Genomic DNA, 15,745 nt, shown 5'->3' with positions numbered 1-15,745 from the left:
TTCCTTTGTAGTTTTACACTTTGTTAGTTATTTAAATAAATATTTTTGTTACTCCTTAACTGCCAACGTGTAGACTCCCTTGCTTGTCACCGTCTAAAAGCCAGGTTGTGACACCCCCCATGGGTAGAAGATTAAGGGTTTCACACAAGTGTGTTAATATAATTTAATCCGTTTTATTTAGAAATTCTTTAGTAAGTAATACTTATAATAATACTAGTAGTGCTAGTAATACTAATAACTAGTGTAACAGTATAACTTTTACGTCGTCCCCTCGCCCCGACACGGGCGCGAACCAGGAACCTTCTGCACACATCAACAACGGTTGCCCACGAAGCATCGTTACCCATCGCTCCACAAAGGCCACGGCCCTTGCAGAGCAAGGGGCAACCCTACTTAAAGTCTCAGAGCAAGTGACGTAACTGATTGAAATGCTACTAGCGCGTACCCGCTAACTAGCTAGCCATTTCACATCCGTTACACTCACCCCCCTTTCAACCTCCTCCTTTTCCGCAGCAACCAGTGATCCGGGTCAACAGCATCAATGTAACAGTTTTAACTTTACGTCGTCCCCTCGCCCCGACACGGGCGCGAACCAGGGAACCTCTGCACACATCAACAACGGTTGCCCACGAAGCATCGTTACCCATCGCTCCACAAAGGCCGCGGCTCTTGCAGAGCAAGGGGCAACCCTACTTAAAGTCTCAGAGCAAGTGACGTAACTGATTGAAATGCTACTAGCGCGTACCCGCTAACTAGCTAGCCATTTCACATCCGTTACACTAGTAATACTAATAGTAATACTTATATAGTAATAATAATTTAAATATAATATGGGGGGAAATGGGGTTGCATATGTCACCATTAATATCCGCACTATGAGGATATTTGATGTAAAGATACTCTTTTTAACTCACCTGCACATTTATTTTCTTTGTTTATTTTCTATACAATCCATTATGTACAATTACACTAAATATTATTTGAATAAATCAAGATTGAATCCCAGCAGTCTTTAAAATGACATTCAAGAGCAAAATACTGTGTGTGTGTGTGTGGGGGGGGGGGTTGGCAGTTACCCCAGGGGCTAGTTACCCCCTAGTACCCTACAATCAAGTGATCAAGATTTTCTTTTTACTGTACAGCTTGTAGTGGTCATGGTTATGTTAGGTAATAACTCTGGATGTTACAGTGAGTCAGAGGACACCAGATTAAATACATTTAAACATCCGAAATAATATAATACGAACAAATATGAAAACATATGCACTCACTACTGTAAGTCACTCTGGATAACAGCGTCTGCTAAATGACTAAAATGTAAATGTCTAGGATTGGCGGCATCATGCAATGACGTGTCTTTACTATAACACAGTTACAGAACTAAATTACCTGTTCAGTCAATATCACAGATGAACGGATGACAGGCGACGAGATAAACCCTCCGAATGAAGGGTTGGTTAGTTAATGTAGAGTATAGCCGGATGCTTGTTCCTCTCCTGAGGATGAATAGGTCTGAGCTATTACTGTATTTACGCCTTGTCAGAGGATGAGGTTTAAATAGCCTTCCAGGTTACAATACTGTTATAATATCAGACCTGCCTGACGTTCTTCAAATGAAACCATTGGCATCACAGCGCGTTCCACACTGGCGATAGAGAGCAGGTGAGCTACCAAGTGAACTTTTGCAAGGTTCCAAATACACGCTCACGAGAAAAAGACAGGCTACATTTCATAAACAAAGCAGGCGTACGTTCATATTCACCCGTTGCGCTTATCAGTTTATAGACTGAATGATAAAACAACCGTTACACGCCGAATGCAAGTACTGCGTCGATTAAACCGTTATTTCTTGGACTGTTTGGTAGCCTTTGCCCTTTAAATTATGAATGTGAACACCCTGTCGGACGGTTCCGTACGCGAACGTCCACTACGACTACGCGTTGCTCTGTTGATGATGAGTAGCTACTCAGACAGCCTACAGTAGCGATTGTGGAGCTTTACCGCCGCACAGCGGTTAGATTTGTGAACTGGCTCTTTACAGAAATGGAACCGTGAAGGTTGCTCAATGTCGTGCAATTTGGCGAGGTGGAACGTGCGTCTTTGCACATCTTTACAATATTTTTATTTTATTTTTATTAACAATATAATAAATGTGCCTTGATACCTTTTATTTACAATGTATTACATTCAGTCCTATCCGTGTGCAAGTGTAACGGATGTGAAATGGCTAGCTAGTTAGCGGGTACGCGCTCCTAGCATTTCAATCAGTTACGTCACTTGCTCTGAAACCTAGAAGTAGTGTTGCCCCTTGCTCTGCAAGGGCCGCGGCTTTTTTGGAGCGATGGGTAACGACACTTCGTGGGTGTCAGTTGTTGATGTGTGTAGAGGGTCCCTGGTTCGCGCCCGAGGTCAGGGCGAGGGGACATACTAAAGTTATACTGTTACATTGGTGCCGTGACCCGGATCACTGGTTGCTGCGGAAAAGGAGGAGGTTGAAAGGGGGGTGAGTGTAACGGATGTGAAATGGCTAGCTAGTTAGCGGGTACGCGCTAGTAGCGTTTCAATCAGTTACGTCACTTGCTCTGAAACCTATTAGTAGTGTTGCCCCTTGCTCTGCAAGGGCCGCGGCTTTTGTGGAGCGATGGGTAACGACGCTTCGTGGGTGTCAGTTGTTGATGTGTGCAGAGGGTCCCTGGTTCGCGCGAGGGGACGTACTAAAGTTATACTGTTACACAAGGGCTAGTCTATACCCCTCTCAGGGGTCTGTATACCTAGGCTACAGGCCGCCCACTATCCTACACGTGCGTCCATTCAAAGACTCCATGCGCGACGTATCCATATTTAAATGTCATATTGATACTAGAGCAGGTTTTGTTATGTCTCATGTGGCCTATTATGTAAACATGGGCCGAGTGTGGACTTCTTGTGTTTCTCAGTTAGGAGAGGCAGTAGGCTACACTTCAGTTCCCACGAACTACACAATAAAGAATTACCTCGGGCCGGAGCTAAACCATCAAGCTCTTGATAATGAGGGAATAGAATGTCTCATTTAAAGCGACAGCATTATAATATTGCAAAATGTATTATCATTAAACATATGTTCACCATCTATTAAAATGACAATAACGTAAAATTATAGTGGAGTAGGCCTAGGCCATAATGGTCACAGAATACAAGCTCTGCTTTTCTAGTGACAATACAGAGATAATTTGCAATGCAACAAGGAGACAGGCATTCATAATTGAAAATGATTAATTATTCATATTCATGAATAGGTTTACCCACTGTCTGTATGCATAAGCACTGTGTATATCCTATGACAAATAGCTATGAATCTTTGAGCTGAAATGACACTAAGTAGACTCCAGGTTTTTATTTTTATTTTACCCTTATTTAACTAGGCAAGTCAGTTAAGAACAAATTCTTATTTTCAATGACGGCCTAGGAACCTTTAAACCTTTAAAAAACAGAATCCTAACGTCAGCATCAACACTAATGAAATTTTCACTTTTAATGAGCTATAACCCACATATAACCTTGTTCTGAAGCTGTGATTACCAGCAACATTAAGTTACCAAGGCAACATCCCAGGGTTCCTGTCCACCACATAAGGCCTACTGTATGACTTCCTGAATGACAGTGTAAAACCTCTGTAAAATTCATGACCTTCCCCCATTTATTGTTGTGGATGAGTCTGGCTCAGTTCTATCCCCAATGTGGCCATGGGGCATAGCACCTGTATACTTTATTATTCTCACTTGTTTACCCACCAATAAGCTACTGTTTAAAGGTACTATCTGTAATTTCAACGGTACAATATGTAATTTCAACAGTCTGACCCACTTTTGTTTGGTAAAATGAGTGTAGTCAGTGGCACCTAGCGGCTGCTATGAGATGAGTTGAGCAATTTCCACATATAACTAAAGCGTACTTATTAGGAGGAGTGTTGGTTCCACCCCAGAGGACAGCGAAGGGTGCACATTCCCTGTTCACACCTTTTGACTGTGTTTATGAATGTTTGTCGAACTTTGGGTAAGATAACTTTGGTTTCTGGTTCTGTGAATGTTATACCGCTTGCTAAAGTATATGACAGCCATCATGTAAAACAATGATTTGTGTTTCAGTGACATGATCAACGCTGTCTGCAAGATGTGGTATTGACACCGTTTTGATGATTGTGTAGGCCGAGAAAGTATAGCCTACCAGCATTGCTTGTAACATTATAATGTGAATTGAGTCTATTTGATAATGTTGTGTATTTAATAAAGTATAAAAGTTTTGGTATTGCTATTTTGTAAACGAGCCGGGGTATAATTATGTTTGTATTTGTCAGAGCTTCAGAGAAGCCTTTGCTGCTCTTACTATCAGGTTTACTTTGTGTCCATTACATCAGGCTTTTCTTCAGAGAAAGCTATTTGATTGGAGAGCAGAGGCGAGTCCTATCCCAGTGGGCACAGACAATCAATTCAACATCTATTCCACGTTGGTTCAACGTAATTTTGTTAAAATTATGTGGAAACAACATTGATTCAACCAGTGTGTGCCCAGTGTGATGTATTCAAGTGGGTGCCTGCATGCTAATTACCACAAGTATGTTATCCACAAAAGTATTGCATCAGCGTGCTATCATATCAAGAGTGTTTAATCATCATGTGTTCATCTTAAAGAGTGTGCATAATGTTTTATTTATCCCACCCTGCTCCCTGCTGCTAATGATTTGTGTGTTCTCCATGTATACAGTACATTCGGAAAGTATTCAGACCCCTTGACTTTTTCCACATTTAGTTATGTTACAGCCTTATTCTAAAATGTATTAAATTGTTTTCCCCCCTCATTAATCTAAACACAATACCGCATAATGACAAAGCAAAAACAGGTTTTTATCAATTTTCCTCCAGTCGTGACGCTTGGCATTCAGATCAAAGAGAGTTCAATCTTGGTTTCATCAGACCAGATCATCTTGTTTCTCATGGTCTGAGAGTCCTCTAGGTCCCTGTTGGCAAACTCCAAGCGGGCTGTCATGTGCTTAATACTGAGGAGTGGCTTCCATCTGGCCACTCTACCATAAAGGCCTGATTGGCGGAGCGCCACTGTGTTCTTGGGGACCTTCAATGCTGCAGACATTTTTTGGTACCCTTCCCCAGATTTGTGCCTCGACACAATCCTGTCTTGGAACTCTACGCACAATTCCTTCAACATCATGGCTTCGTTTTTGCTCTGACATGTTCTATCTACCGTGGGACCTTATATATACAGGTGTTTGCCTTTCCAAATCATGTCCAATCAATGTAATTTACCACAGGTGGCATCCAATCAAGTTGTAGAAACATTGAGCTCACATCTGAGCTCAATTTTGAGTCTCATAGCAAAGGGTCTGAATACTTACATAAATAAGGTATTTCTGTTTATTATTTTAAATAAATGTGCAAACATTAAAAAAAAACAGTTTTTCATTTTGTCATTATGGGGTATTGTGTGTAGATTGCTGAGGAAAAAATGTATTTAATTAATTTTAGAATAAGGCTGTAATGTAAACAAATTGTGGAGGAAGTCAAGGGGTCTGAATACTTTCCAAATGCACTGTAAGTCTAGCCAGTGAGTGTGTGTGTGTGACTGTGGGATCTATGACTTGTATTTATTACTGTGTCTTATTCGTAATCAACCTTGGTCCCGTGGACCTCCCCTCTTGAATATAAAAGTGGTGTAGTAAAATGTACATGAGGAATTGAGCAACGGCTCTAGGCTACAATTTTTGTTACAGCCTTATTCTAAAATCTATTAAATTGTTTGTTTTTTACCTCATCAATCTACACACAATACCCCATAATGACAAAGCAAAAACAGGTTTTTAGAAATGTGTGCAAATGTATAAAAAATGTAAAACTGAAATATCACATTTACATAAGTATTCAGACCCTTTGTTCAGTACAGCAGCGATAACAGCCTTGCGTCTTCTTGGGTATGACGCTACAAGCTTGGCACACCTCTTTTTGGGGAGTTTCTCCCATTCTTCTCTGCAGATCATCTCAAGCTCTGTCAGGTTGGCTGGGGAATGTTGCTGCACAGCTATTTTCAGGTCACTCCAGAGATGTTCGATCGGTTTCAACTCTGGGCTCTGGCTGGGGCACTCAAAGGCATTCAGAGACTTTTCCCATTTCCCCCTCGATCCTGACTAGTCTACCAGTCTCTGCCGCTGAAAAACATACCCACAGCATGATGCTGCCACCACCATGGTTAACCGTAAGGATGGTGCCAGGATTCCTCCAGATGTGACGCTTGGCATTCAGGCCAAAGACTTCAATCTTGGTTTCATCAGACCAGAGAATCTTGTTTCTCATGTTCTGAGAGTCCTTTAGGTGCCTTTTGACAAACTTCAAGCGGGCTGTCATGCGCCTTTTACTGAGGAGTGGCTTCCGTCTGGCCACTCTACCACAAAGGCCTAATTGGCGGAGTGCTGCAGAGATGGTTGTCCTTCTGGAAGGTTCTCCCATCTCCACAGAGGAACTCTGGAGCTCTGTCAGAGTGACCATCAAGTTCTTGGTCACCTCCCTGACCAAGGCCCTTCTCCCCCAGTTTGGCCGGGCGGCCAGCTTCAGGAAGAGTCTTTGTAGTTCCAAACTTCTTCCATTTAAGAATGATGGAGGCCACTGTGTTCTTGGGGACCTTCAATGCTGCAGACATTTTTTGGTACCCTTCCCCAGATCTGTGCCTCGACACAATCCTGTCACGGAGCTCTAAGACAAATTCTTTCAACCTCGTGGCTTGGGTTTTGCTCTGACATGCACTGTCAACTGTGGAACATTATATAGACAAGTGTGTGTCTTTCCAAATTATGTCCAATCGATTGAATTTATCAAGTTGAAGAAACATCTCAAGGATGATCAATGGAAACAGGATTCACCTGAGCTCAATTTCAAGTCTCGTAGCAAAGGGTCTGAATACTTATGTAATCTGTTTTTGATTTTAAATACATTTGAAAAATGTCTAAAAACCTGTTTTCGCTTTGTCATGATGGAGTATTGTGTGTAGATTGATAAGGGGGAAAAATTATTTAATCCTTTTAGAATACGGCTGTAACGTAACAAAATGTGGAAAAAGTGGGGGTCTGAATACTTTCCAAATGAACTGTAAATGTGCTATGTAGAACAAACATGCCACTCCAACATGTAGAATAAGGAATCGCGGCAACTCTATTCATGGGATTTCTATCTGCAACGTTCAAAAACGTTTTGCAACTGAATGTGGCCCAGGAATGCGATTGACGTGTCAAAGGGTCCGGACTAGACAGTAGTTGAACATTAGCAGCACATTGTGTTTTTCAAGAGTACCTGCTGCAAGACCAAATGAGCAAGACCGTCTGCTCTGCACGAATCCGAATGAGCAAGACCGTCTGCTCTGCACGAATCTACTCGTCGTGCAGGAATCAAAGGAAATTATGTTTTTGTTCATTTTTGCCAGCTTACTTCACTGTGTGTCGGTGTAGATCTGAAGAAACTGGATGGTCTCGCAGAAGCAAAGCTGGAGGTAGGATATCGTATGCAGTTGTGTTCATATATTCTAATCTATTATATGGTTATTGTAAACAAATTAAAAATTAAAAACAGCCCCAGACCATTATTCCTCCTCCACCAAACTTTACAGTTGGCACTATGCATAGGGGAGGGTAGCATTCTCCTGGCATCCGCCAAACCCAGATTTGTCTGTCCGACTGCCAGATGGTGAAGCGTGATTCATCACTCCAGAGAATACGTTTCCACTGCTCAAGAGTCCAATGGCGGCGAGCTTTACACTACTCCAGCCAACATTGTATAGGTTTGTTGATTGATGTATTGCAAGTGCTGAAGGATTTGTAAAATGTATAGCGGTTTGCCCAAAAAAGCAGAGATACACTAATCATACACTCTTCTTCCCTCAGGTCAAAGCCTTTGTGATACAGGATATTCCTCTTTAGAATATTTTTCATTTTGGTGCTTGTGATGGCAGACGTGCAGAGATGTGGTAGGTAGGGGCTCTGCCGTGATATGGAAGCCATGTACTGGATAAGGTCTGGATTAACTTGCTGACCATGTTTATATCTGATTTAGCCACCTTAGAATAAATCATTAACAGCCTTTTCACTGATTTATAAACTACACTACATGACCAAAAGTATGTGGACACCTGTTCGTCGAACATCTCATTCCAAAATCATGGGATTTAATGTGGAGTTGGTCCCTCCTATGCTGCTATAACAGCTTCCACTCTTCTGGGAAGGCTTTCCACTAGATGTTGTAACATTGCTGCGTGGACTTGCTTCCATTCAGCCACAAGAGTATTAATGAGGTCGGCACTGATGTTGGGGCGATTAGGCCTGGCTCGCAGTCAGCGTTTTAATTCATCCCAAAGGTGTTTTATGGGGTTGAGGTCAGGGCTCTGTGCAGGCCAGTCAAGTTCTTCCACACCGATAAACTATTTCTGTATTGACCTCGCTTTGTACACTGGGGCATTGTCATGCTGAAATAGGAAAGGGCCTTCCCCAAACTGTTGCTACAAAGTTGGAAGCACAGAATCGTCTAGCATGTCATTGTTTGCTTTAGCGTTAAGATTTCCCTTCAATGGAACTAAGGGGCCTTGCCCGAACCATGAAAAACAGCCCATCCATTATTCCTCCTCCAACAAACTTTACAGTTGGCACTATGCATTGGGGCAGGTGGCATTCTCCTGGCATACGCCAAACCCAGATTTGTCTGTTCGACTGCCAGATGGTGAAGCTTGATTCATCACTCCAGAGAACGCATTTTCCACTGCTCCAGAGTCCAATGGCAGCAAGCTTTACACCACTCCAAGCAACACTTGTCATTGCGCATGGTGATCTTAGGCTTATGTGCGGCTGTTCGACCATGGAAACCCATTTCATGAAGCTCCCGAAGAACAGTTCTTGTGCTGACACTTCAGGATCCCTGTCCTGTATGGAGCACAATGTCCAAACCTCACATGAAAGACCTTCCTACTACCTGAACAAAAATATAAACGCAACATGCAACAATTTCTAAGATTTTACTGAGTTACAGTTCATATGAGGAAATCAGCCAAATAAAATACATTCATTAGGCCCTAATCTATGGATTTCACATGACTGGGAATGCAAAAATGCATCTGTTGGTCACAGATACCTTAAAAAAAGGTAGGAGCGTGGATCTGAAAACCAGTCAGTATCTGGTGTGACCATCATTTGCATCATGCAGAGCGACACATTTCCTTCGCATAGAGTTGATCAGGCTATTGATTGTGGCCTGTGGAATGTTGTCCCACTCCTCTTCAATGGCTGTGGATAGTTGCTGGATATTGGTGGGAACTGGAACACGCTGTCGTATGCGTCGATCCAGAGCGTCCCAAACGTGCCCAATGAGTGACATGTCTGGTGAGTATGCAGGTCATAGAAGAACTGGTACATTTTCATCTTCCAGGAATTGTGTACAACATGGGGCTGTGTGTTATCATGCTGAAACATGAGGGGAGGGCGGCGGATGAATGGCAAAACAATGGGCCTCGGGATCTCATCACAGTATCTCTTTGCCATTGATAAAATGCAATTGTGTTCGTTGGCCATAGCTTATGCCTGCCCATACCATACCATACCTTTGCCCACTGAAGTCAGTTACGATACTGAACTGCAGTCAGGTCAAGACACTGGTGTGGGCGACGAGCACGCAGATGAGCTTCCCTGAGACGGTTTCTGTCAGTTAGTGCATAAATTCTTCACTTGTGCAAACCCACAGTTTCATCAGCTATCCATGGTGGGTGGTCTCAGATGATCCCGCAGGTGAAGAAGCTGGATGTGGATCCTGGGCTGGCGTGGTTACACGTGGTATGCGGTTGTGAAGCCGGTTGGACGTACTGCCAAATTCTCTATAACGACATTGGAGGCAGCTTATGGTAGAGAAATAAACATTAAATTATCTGACAGTAGCTCTGGTGGACATTCCTGCAGTCAGCATTCCAATTGCATGCTACCTCAAAACTTGAGACATCTGTGGCAACTGCACATTTTAGAGTGGCTTTTTATTGTCCCTAACACAAGGTGCACCTGTGTAATGAACATGCAGCTTAATGATATGCCACACCTGTCACGTGGATGGAATATCTTGGCAAATGAGAAATGCTCACTAGCATGGAGGTAAACCGATTTGTGCACAACTTTTGAGCAAAATAAGCTTTGTGTGTGCATGGAACATTCTGGGATCTTATATATATTCAGCTCATGAAACATGGGATCAACACTTTACATGCTGCGTTAATAGTTTTGCTCAGTATAGCTAGTCTGACAAGACAGCAGGCAGGGCACTAGGGCGTGAAGGAAGTTGTTCTGGACTGGGGTGTCAGAAGCCTGTCCACGGGCATTGCATTTCCCTGTTTGCCTTCTTTTTATGTTTGTGACCCCTGACCCATGCCACCCCAGCCATAACCTGGTAATGTAGCACATCCCTGGGGCCGAACCTGAGCTTGTCCTCCTTAACCACTACTACGAAGAGCTGGACATAAGTGAGCTGCTGAAACACCCTGAAGTTTTACTGTATCTTTATCACATCTCTGGTGTTAATACTTTTCTGTGCTGTTTGTAGGTTTCCACTAGTGAGTTATAATGGTTAATAAAATATTTGTCATAGAGATGCAAGCATGTAAAGGGTGGGCCTACTATTGCACAGAAATTGTATGAAAACCCTATTTGTGCAATGATATATCTTGTGAAAGAATAGGGTATAGAGAGTTCTTGTGAGGATATGCGTCTCACCTGTATGACTGCCCTGTTCAGTGCATCGCCCTGTCTGACATGGCCTGCTCTGAGATCAGCGATCTGCTGGAGAAGTTGGGCTTCTACAAGAAGGCTCAGCCTGAGGATGAGGTCCCAGTGGAGTTCTGCTTCTCCCCCGCCAAGAACAGCCCCTTCAAAGGCACCCCCAAGTCCCAGTCCTCCCCCTCAGCCCCCACAGACAACGCTTCCTCAGAGTCCGACGGAGAGGCCAAACACTCTGACCTATAACCCTCACAGCAGTAAAGAGGAGTGTGGACCTGGACAGACAGGGCTACTCTCCCCCAGGTCTGGTCCAAGACCAGTTTGTTTCTGCATCTCATAACAGAAATGTTTTGGATCAGAATGACAAGCAGGTCCTGGATTTGCACTTGGGGGAACAGTCTCTGTAGCATCAGCAAAGGTTTTGAAGGTCACACTAAAATTGCATGTACATTTTTTTCTGCTCTTTGTCCATTTATTTCTGGTGATGTGTTGGTTAACCACAAAGTGTCAAGTATGGGGTCTCTCTGCTGATCTCGTGTGTAAAATGATTTCCTGTACACTGTGGAACTGAATGACGCCTCTAGCTGTAACATCTCCTGATTGGCTTGGGGCTGATGTAACGTGTCCTGGTGTGTGGGGCTTAGGCACAAGGGGATTAAAGTGAAGGGGATGACAAATAGTTGTAAAAGAAAAATGTTTACAGTAACAGACCATTTAAAGACAAACAATCAACAAATATTTTGTCTTAAATTGGTTTTAATTGTTAATTTACAATTAATTGTGGAGTACAAATGAATTTATAAAGCCCTTTTTACATCAGCAGATGTCACAAAGATCTTATACAGAATCCCAGCCTAAAACCCCAAATAGCAAGCAATGCAGATGTAGAAGCACAGTGGCTAGGAAAAACTCCCTTGAAAGGCAGGAACCTCAGAAGAAACCTAGAGAGGAACCAGGCACTGAGGGGTGGCCAGTACTCTTCTACAAAAACAAGGAATTATAACAATGTGTCCAAGCATGTACAGTGCATTCACATTTTGTTACGTTACACCCTTATTCTAAAATATATGAAATCTACACACAATACCCCATAATGACAAAGCAAAAACAGGTTTATAGAAATTTCTGCAAATTTATTCAGACCCTTTACTCAGTACTTTGTTGAAGCACCTTTGGCAGCGATTACAGCCTTGAGTCTTCTTGGGTATGACGCTACAAGCATAACACACCTGTATTTGGGGAGTTTCTCCCATTCTTTTCTGCAGATCCGCTCAAGCTCTGTCAGGTTGGATGGGGAGAATCGCTGCACAGCTATTTTCAGGTCTCTCCAGAGATGTTTAACTGGGTTCAAGTCTGGGCTCTGGCTGGGCCACTCATTCAGAGACTTGTCCCGAAGCCACTCCTGCGTTGTCTTGGCTGTGTGCTTAGGGTTTTTGTACTGTTGGAAGGTGAACCTTCGCCCTAGTCTGAGGTCCTGAGCGCTCTGGAGCAGGTTTTCATCAAGGATCTCTTTGTACTTTGCTCAGTTCATCTTTCCCTCGATCCTGACATTTCAAGGATGATCAATGGAAACAGGATGCACCTGAGCTCAATTTCGAGTCTCATAGCAAAAGACCTGAATACTTATGTTTCTTCTTTTTATACATTTGCTAAAATTTCTACCAACCTGTTTTCGCTTTGTCATTATGGGGTATTGTGTGTAGATTGCTGAGGATTTGTATTTATTTAATCAATTTTAGAATAAGGCTGTAAAATAACAAAATGTGGGAAAAGTGAAGGGGTCTGAATACTTTCTGAATGCACTGCATGTACAGTACAGGATTCACTAGTTTGAGAAAGCTCTCTCTGGTTGCTAAATTGGCAGGAGCGGAATATCGAAAAAGTGTAACTTTCTCAAGTCTCAATTACAGATAACAAAGCAGTTAATTACATCAAAACCAGTTCTACATCTAATTGAAAAGTATTACAATTCTTGATAAATAAATCATAATATATAATGGAATATATATTTTTTTCTTCACTTAAGTTCAGAAAATATACATTGGAAATAAAGTACATTTAGCCTTTATCAGTAATACTCTCCTGTTCATCGGTCATAGAATCGACTGAGCTGAAAGCCAGCCTTCATTGGGCCAAAGGATGTAGAGAAGAGAAGTTGGCCTCGCCAACAAACCTTTCATATTCAATCAAATAATTACATTACCATAAACTTTGTTCTGGCTATAGGTTTGATTCATAGAAAAGAAACACTCATGAAACAAAACTTCAAAGCATATGGTGCTGGCAGTGTGAATGTGACACCATTGTGAAGCTGGCAAAAATAACTAAGCACTTCCAGGTCACGGATTTTGAGTCCTGTCCTGTATACTTTGTATATTAATAATTAGGGAGAAAATTATGGAAAATGTGCACAATTATCAATATATTTTATACATTATCAAACAAATAATTATTTAAATTATTTCTATGATATATGTCTTTTTTTTCCAGGCGTAATGGTCAACAATGTTTTTTTGTGTATGTTCTATAATTTATTGGACTGTACAAAATGTTCTGTACATTGTGCCACAGTAAAAGGGGTGTCCATTCTACTCAAGAGCACTTCTAGTTTCCAAATCCACAGAGTTTACACCCTAGTTATCGCTGCTAATTTTGTGGCCCTTAAAGCCCCCATGCAGTCTTTTTAATTGTATTTTTAAATCATTACTCTGTCTAATAAATCAGTCTGTGTGTTTATTTAAAGAAAATAACTAAAAAATATTTTTTATCATTTATTTCCCTGCGCCTATTTTGGCCATTGGAATGCTCAGTCTGATCGTATGGGCTTTGGGAAACTATTTTCCTTTTTTATATATTGTTAAACAAAATAAAAAATTGTTATTAGGAAAGAAAATGTCCTAATAAAATGTTACGAGTTTCGACCATTTGTATTATTTTTCTAGCATCTTCATTGTTGGACTTTTATTTTGAAGGGAAATCGTTGAGGTCACAGCCTTATTCTTGCTGGCATCTCAAACATGAATGTGACAACCCTATGCTGATTCTTTTGATGACCCAATGTAACAAACTGAGGTAAGGACAGGGAGAAAAGCTGAAATAAAGACATGATAATCTAGAAACAACACCAATGTGTGATTTTACCTGTTTGAGAAGCACTTGGGCACCTACTTTTCAACACGGGTGTTTCTCCACTCTGACCAGAATGATGTAAATATGAGTGGTGTAAATACACAATTAATTATAGTTACACAACTACTTTCATAACATTTCAGTATTAGAAAATGGCTATTACAACCTAGTCTGGCTTTAACGTCATCTGGGTTTGTAGATTCAGATATGGTTCTTACTCAGCATAGGGCTGTACAAACAGATCCACCAATGTCATAATGCTAACTACTATAGAACACAATGACTGAATAACATCCCTCCATACCAGTGCTTATGAATGAACTTAAATAGTAATAATGATAATTATTAACAACAAAATAGGAATAAGGACTATTTAAAACAATTCAAGTAGATGTGTTTTAAAAAGCAAGCAGATTTGTTAACACCTTAAACAGAACCAGAGTGGGGACTGAAGGAATATAAAACAGATGCATATTATTTTTCTTCATCATCACCAACAGCTTGAGTAACATCTTACAATTGTCACAGAAAAAAAAATGTAGGCATTAAGGTGAGTGAGTACAATAAAATGCATATTTTTCTCATGTTCATTTCATGCAGGGTTTTGTTGGTGCCATAAACCTAGGACTTCCAAAGCATGAATAGAATTGCCTACTGATGGACTACAACTACATTTCAGTATAACGTATCAATTAAAGCTTAAAAAGATTCTCTATAATGAAAACGGTGGAGTTTTCCATTGGGAAGGTTCGCACAGCCTGAACAAATGTGTGTCCAGAGGAGGGGAATTTCTGTCTGACATGCCACCACTGTCAACAAAGATAATCATCAGAGATAGACACTCCTACACAAACACTCTTCTGTCGTTGGCCATCAGAGATGTGCAAATCAGTAACACCCCTCACTCAGAGTCTGGGCTGCTGTCAGCCTGTTGGGACAGGGGTGGTGTTGAGGGACAGGGCTCAGGAGGACAGGAGGGGTACAGTATAGTGGTGTGATGGGAGAGGACACACTGTGAGCTCAGGGGCAGATCAGAAGTCGGTGGCCTGGAGTTTGGCAAAGGCCTTGGCGAGATTCATCTCGTGCCTGCGCAGGTGGTTGACCAGTGACTGCACGTAGGTGAACACACACTTGGAGTCAGGCTTCCTCCCCATGATCATCATGTCCTCCACTTCCAGTAGGGGCATGCAGTTGGCACATTCCCTAAGGAACGGAGATGGAGAGATGGTGAGATGGAGAAAGGGAAAGGTGGGGAGATGGCGAAAGAGAGAGATGAACAGAGTGATGGTAAGGATAAAATATGACACTCTCCACAAACACTTCTCTCACAAAAGCTTTTTTATCCACCCAACCTAACCAGGCAAGAGGGAGACACTACAAAGTATTTGTTCCAAACATATTCTGCCATTTGGTAAACCAAATAATCTATGTGCAATGCATGCATATAACCACATGGAGGCCCACTTGACTACTAAATCCTAAAAGTACTGTAGTTGACTGACAAAGACAACAGTATGGCAGTGTGAGCTGCCCAACCAGGAGCGCAGAGCAGGAGGAGAGGGAGAGCTCTGGGAAACAGCTGCAAGGTGGGAGGGAGTCACAGAGAGCACAGCTACTATACCAGCAGATAGTAACCTAGCCCCTCAAAGACAAACACAAATGTCAACCCTGTAAAACTCTGTATGAAGTTTTTCTTTGTTGTGTTCGATACTAAGGAGATAAGTCTATTTATGTCATTCAGCAATGGCTGATATAAACTGACCGGGCTTTATACACTTCAAGTAGAAAAACATCAGTAATTCTGAAGTCACTAAATGAGGGGAGATGATACACATGCTTCAC

General features: G+C 41.9%; 2 protein-coding genes and 1 pseudogene across 7 annotated transcripts in view; 1 reads left to right on the top strand and 2 right to left on the bottom strand.

Moving 5' to 3' along the window:
• The window catches only part of LOC129853618 (phosphatidylinositol 4,5-bisphosphate 5-phosphatase A-like), a 43,806-nt gene extending 41,834 nt beyond the window's left edge, over window positions 1-1,972 (bottom strand). Inside the window, exon 1 of the mRNA XM_055919835.1 lies at window positions 1,390-1,972. The gene's annotated coding sequence lies outside the window, so the exon portion shown is untranslated. The remainder of the gene's footprint in view (window positions 1-1,389) is intronic.
• An 8,434-nt stretch (window positions 1,973-10,406) lies between these two features.
• On the top strand, window positions 10,407-11,020 carry LOC129852856 (selenoprotein M-like; annotated as a pseudogene).
• Window positions 11,021-11,512: 492 nt separating this feature from the next.
• LOC129853617 (smoothelin-like) overlaps window positions 11,513-15,745 on the bottom strand; it is an 89,236-nt gene continuing 85,003 nt past the window's right edge. For 4 of the 6 annotated variants that reach the window (XM_055919831.1, XM_055919829.1, XM_055919832.1 and 1 more), the window contains one exon: window positions 11,513-15,106. In XM_055919831.1, coding sequence (XP_055775806.1) covers window positions 14,935-15,106 — 172 coding nt within the window. In that variant the 3' untranslated portion in view covers window positions 11,513-14,934. The remainder of the gene's footprint in view (window positions 15,107-15,745) is intronic. The other 2 variants (XM_055919830.1, XM_055919834.1) reach the window with 1 other exon arrangement.

This window comes from Salvelinus fontinalis, chromosome 4 (assembly GCF_029448725.1).
Source record: "Salvelinus fontinalis isolate EN_2023a chromosome 4, ASM2944872v1, whole genome shotgun sequence".
In the NCBI taxonomy this organism is placed as follows: domain Eukaryota; kingdom Metazoa; phylum Chordata; class Actinopteri; order Salmoniformes; family Salmonidae; genus Salvelinus; species Salvelinus fontinalis.
Note: the sequence above shows the minus strand (reverse complement) of the source record. Positions and strands in the feature narration are given on the sequence as shown.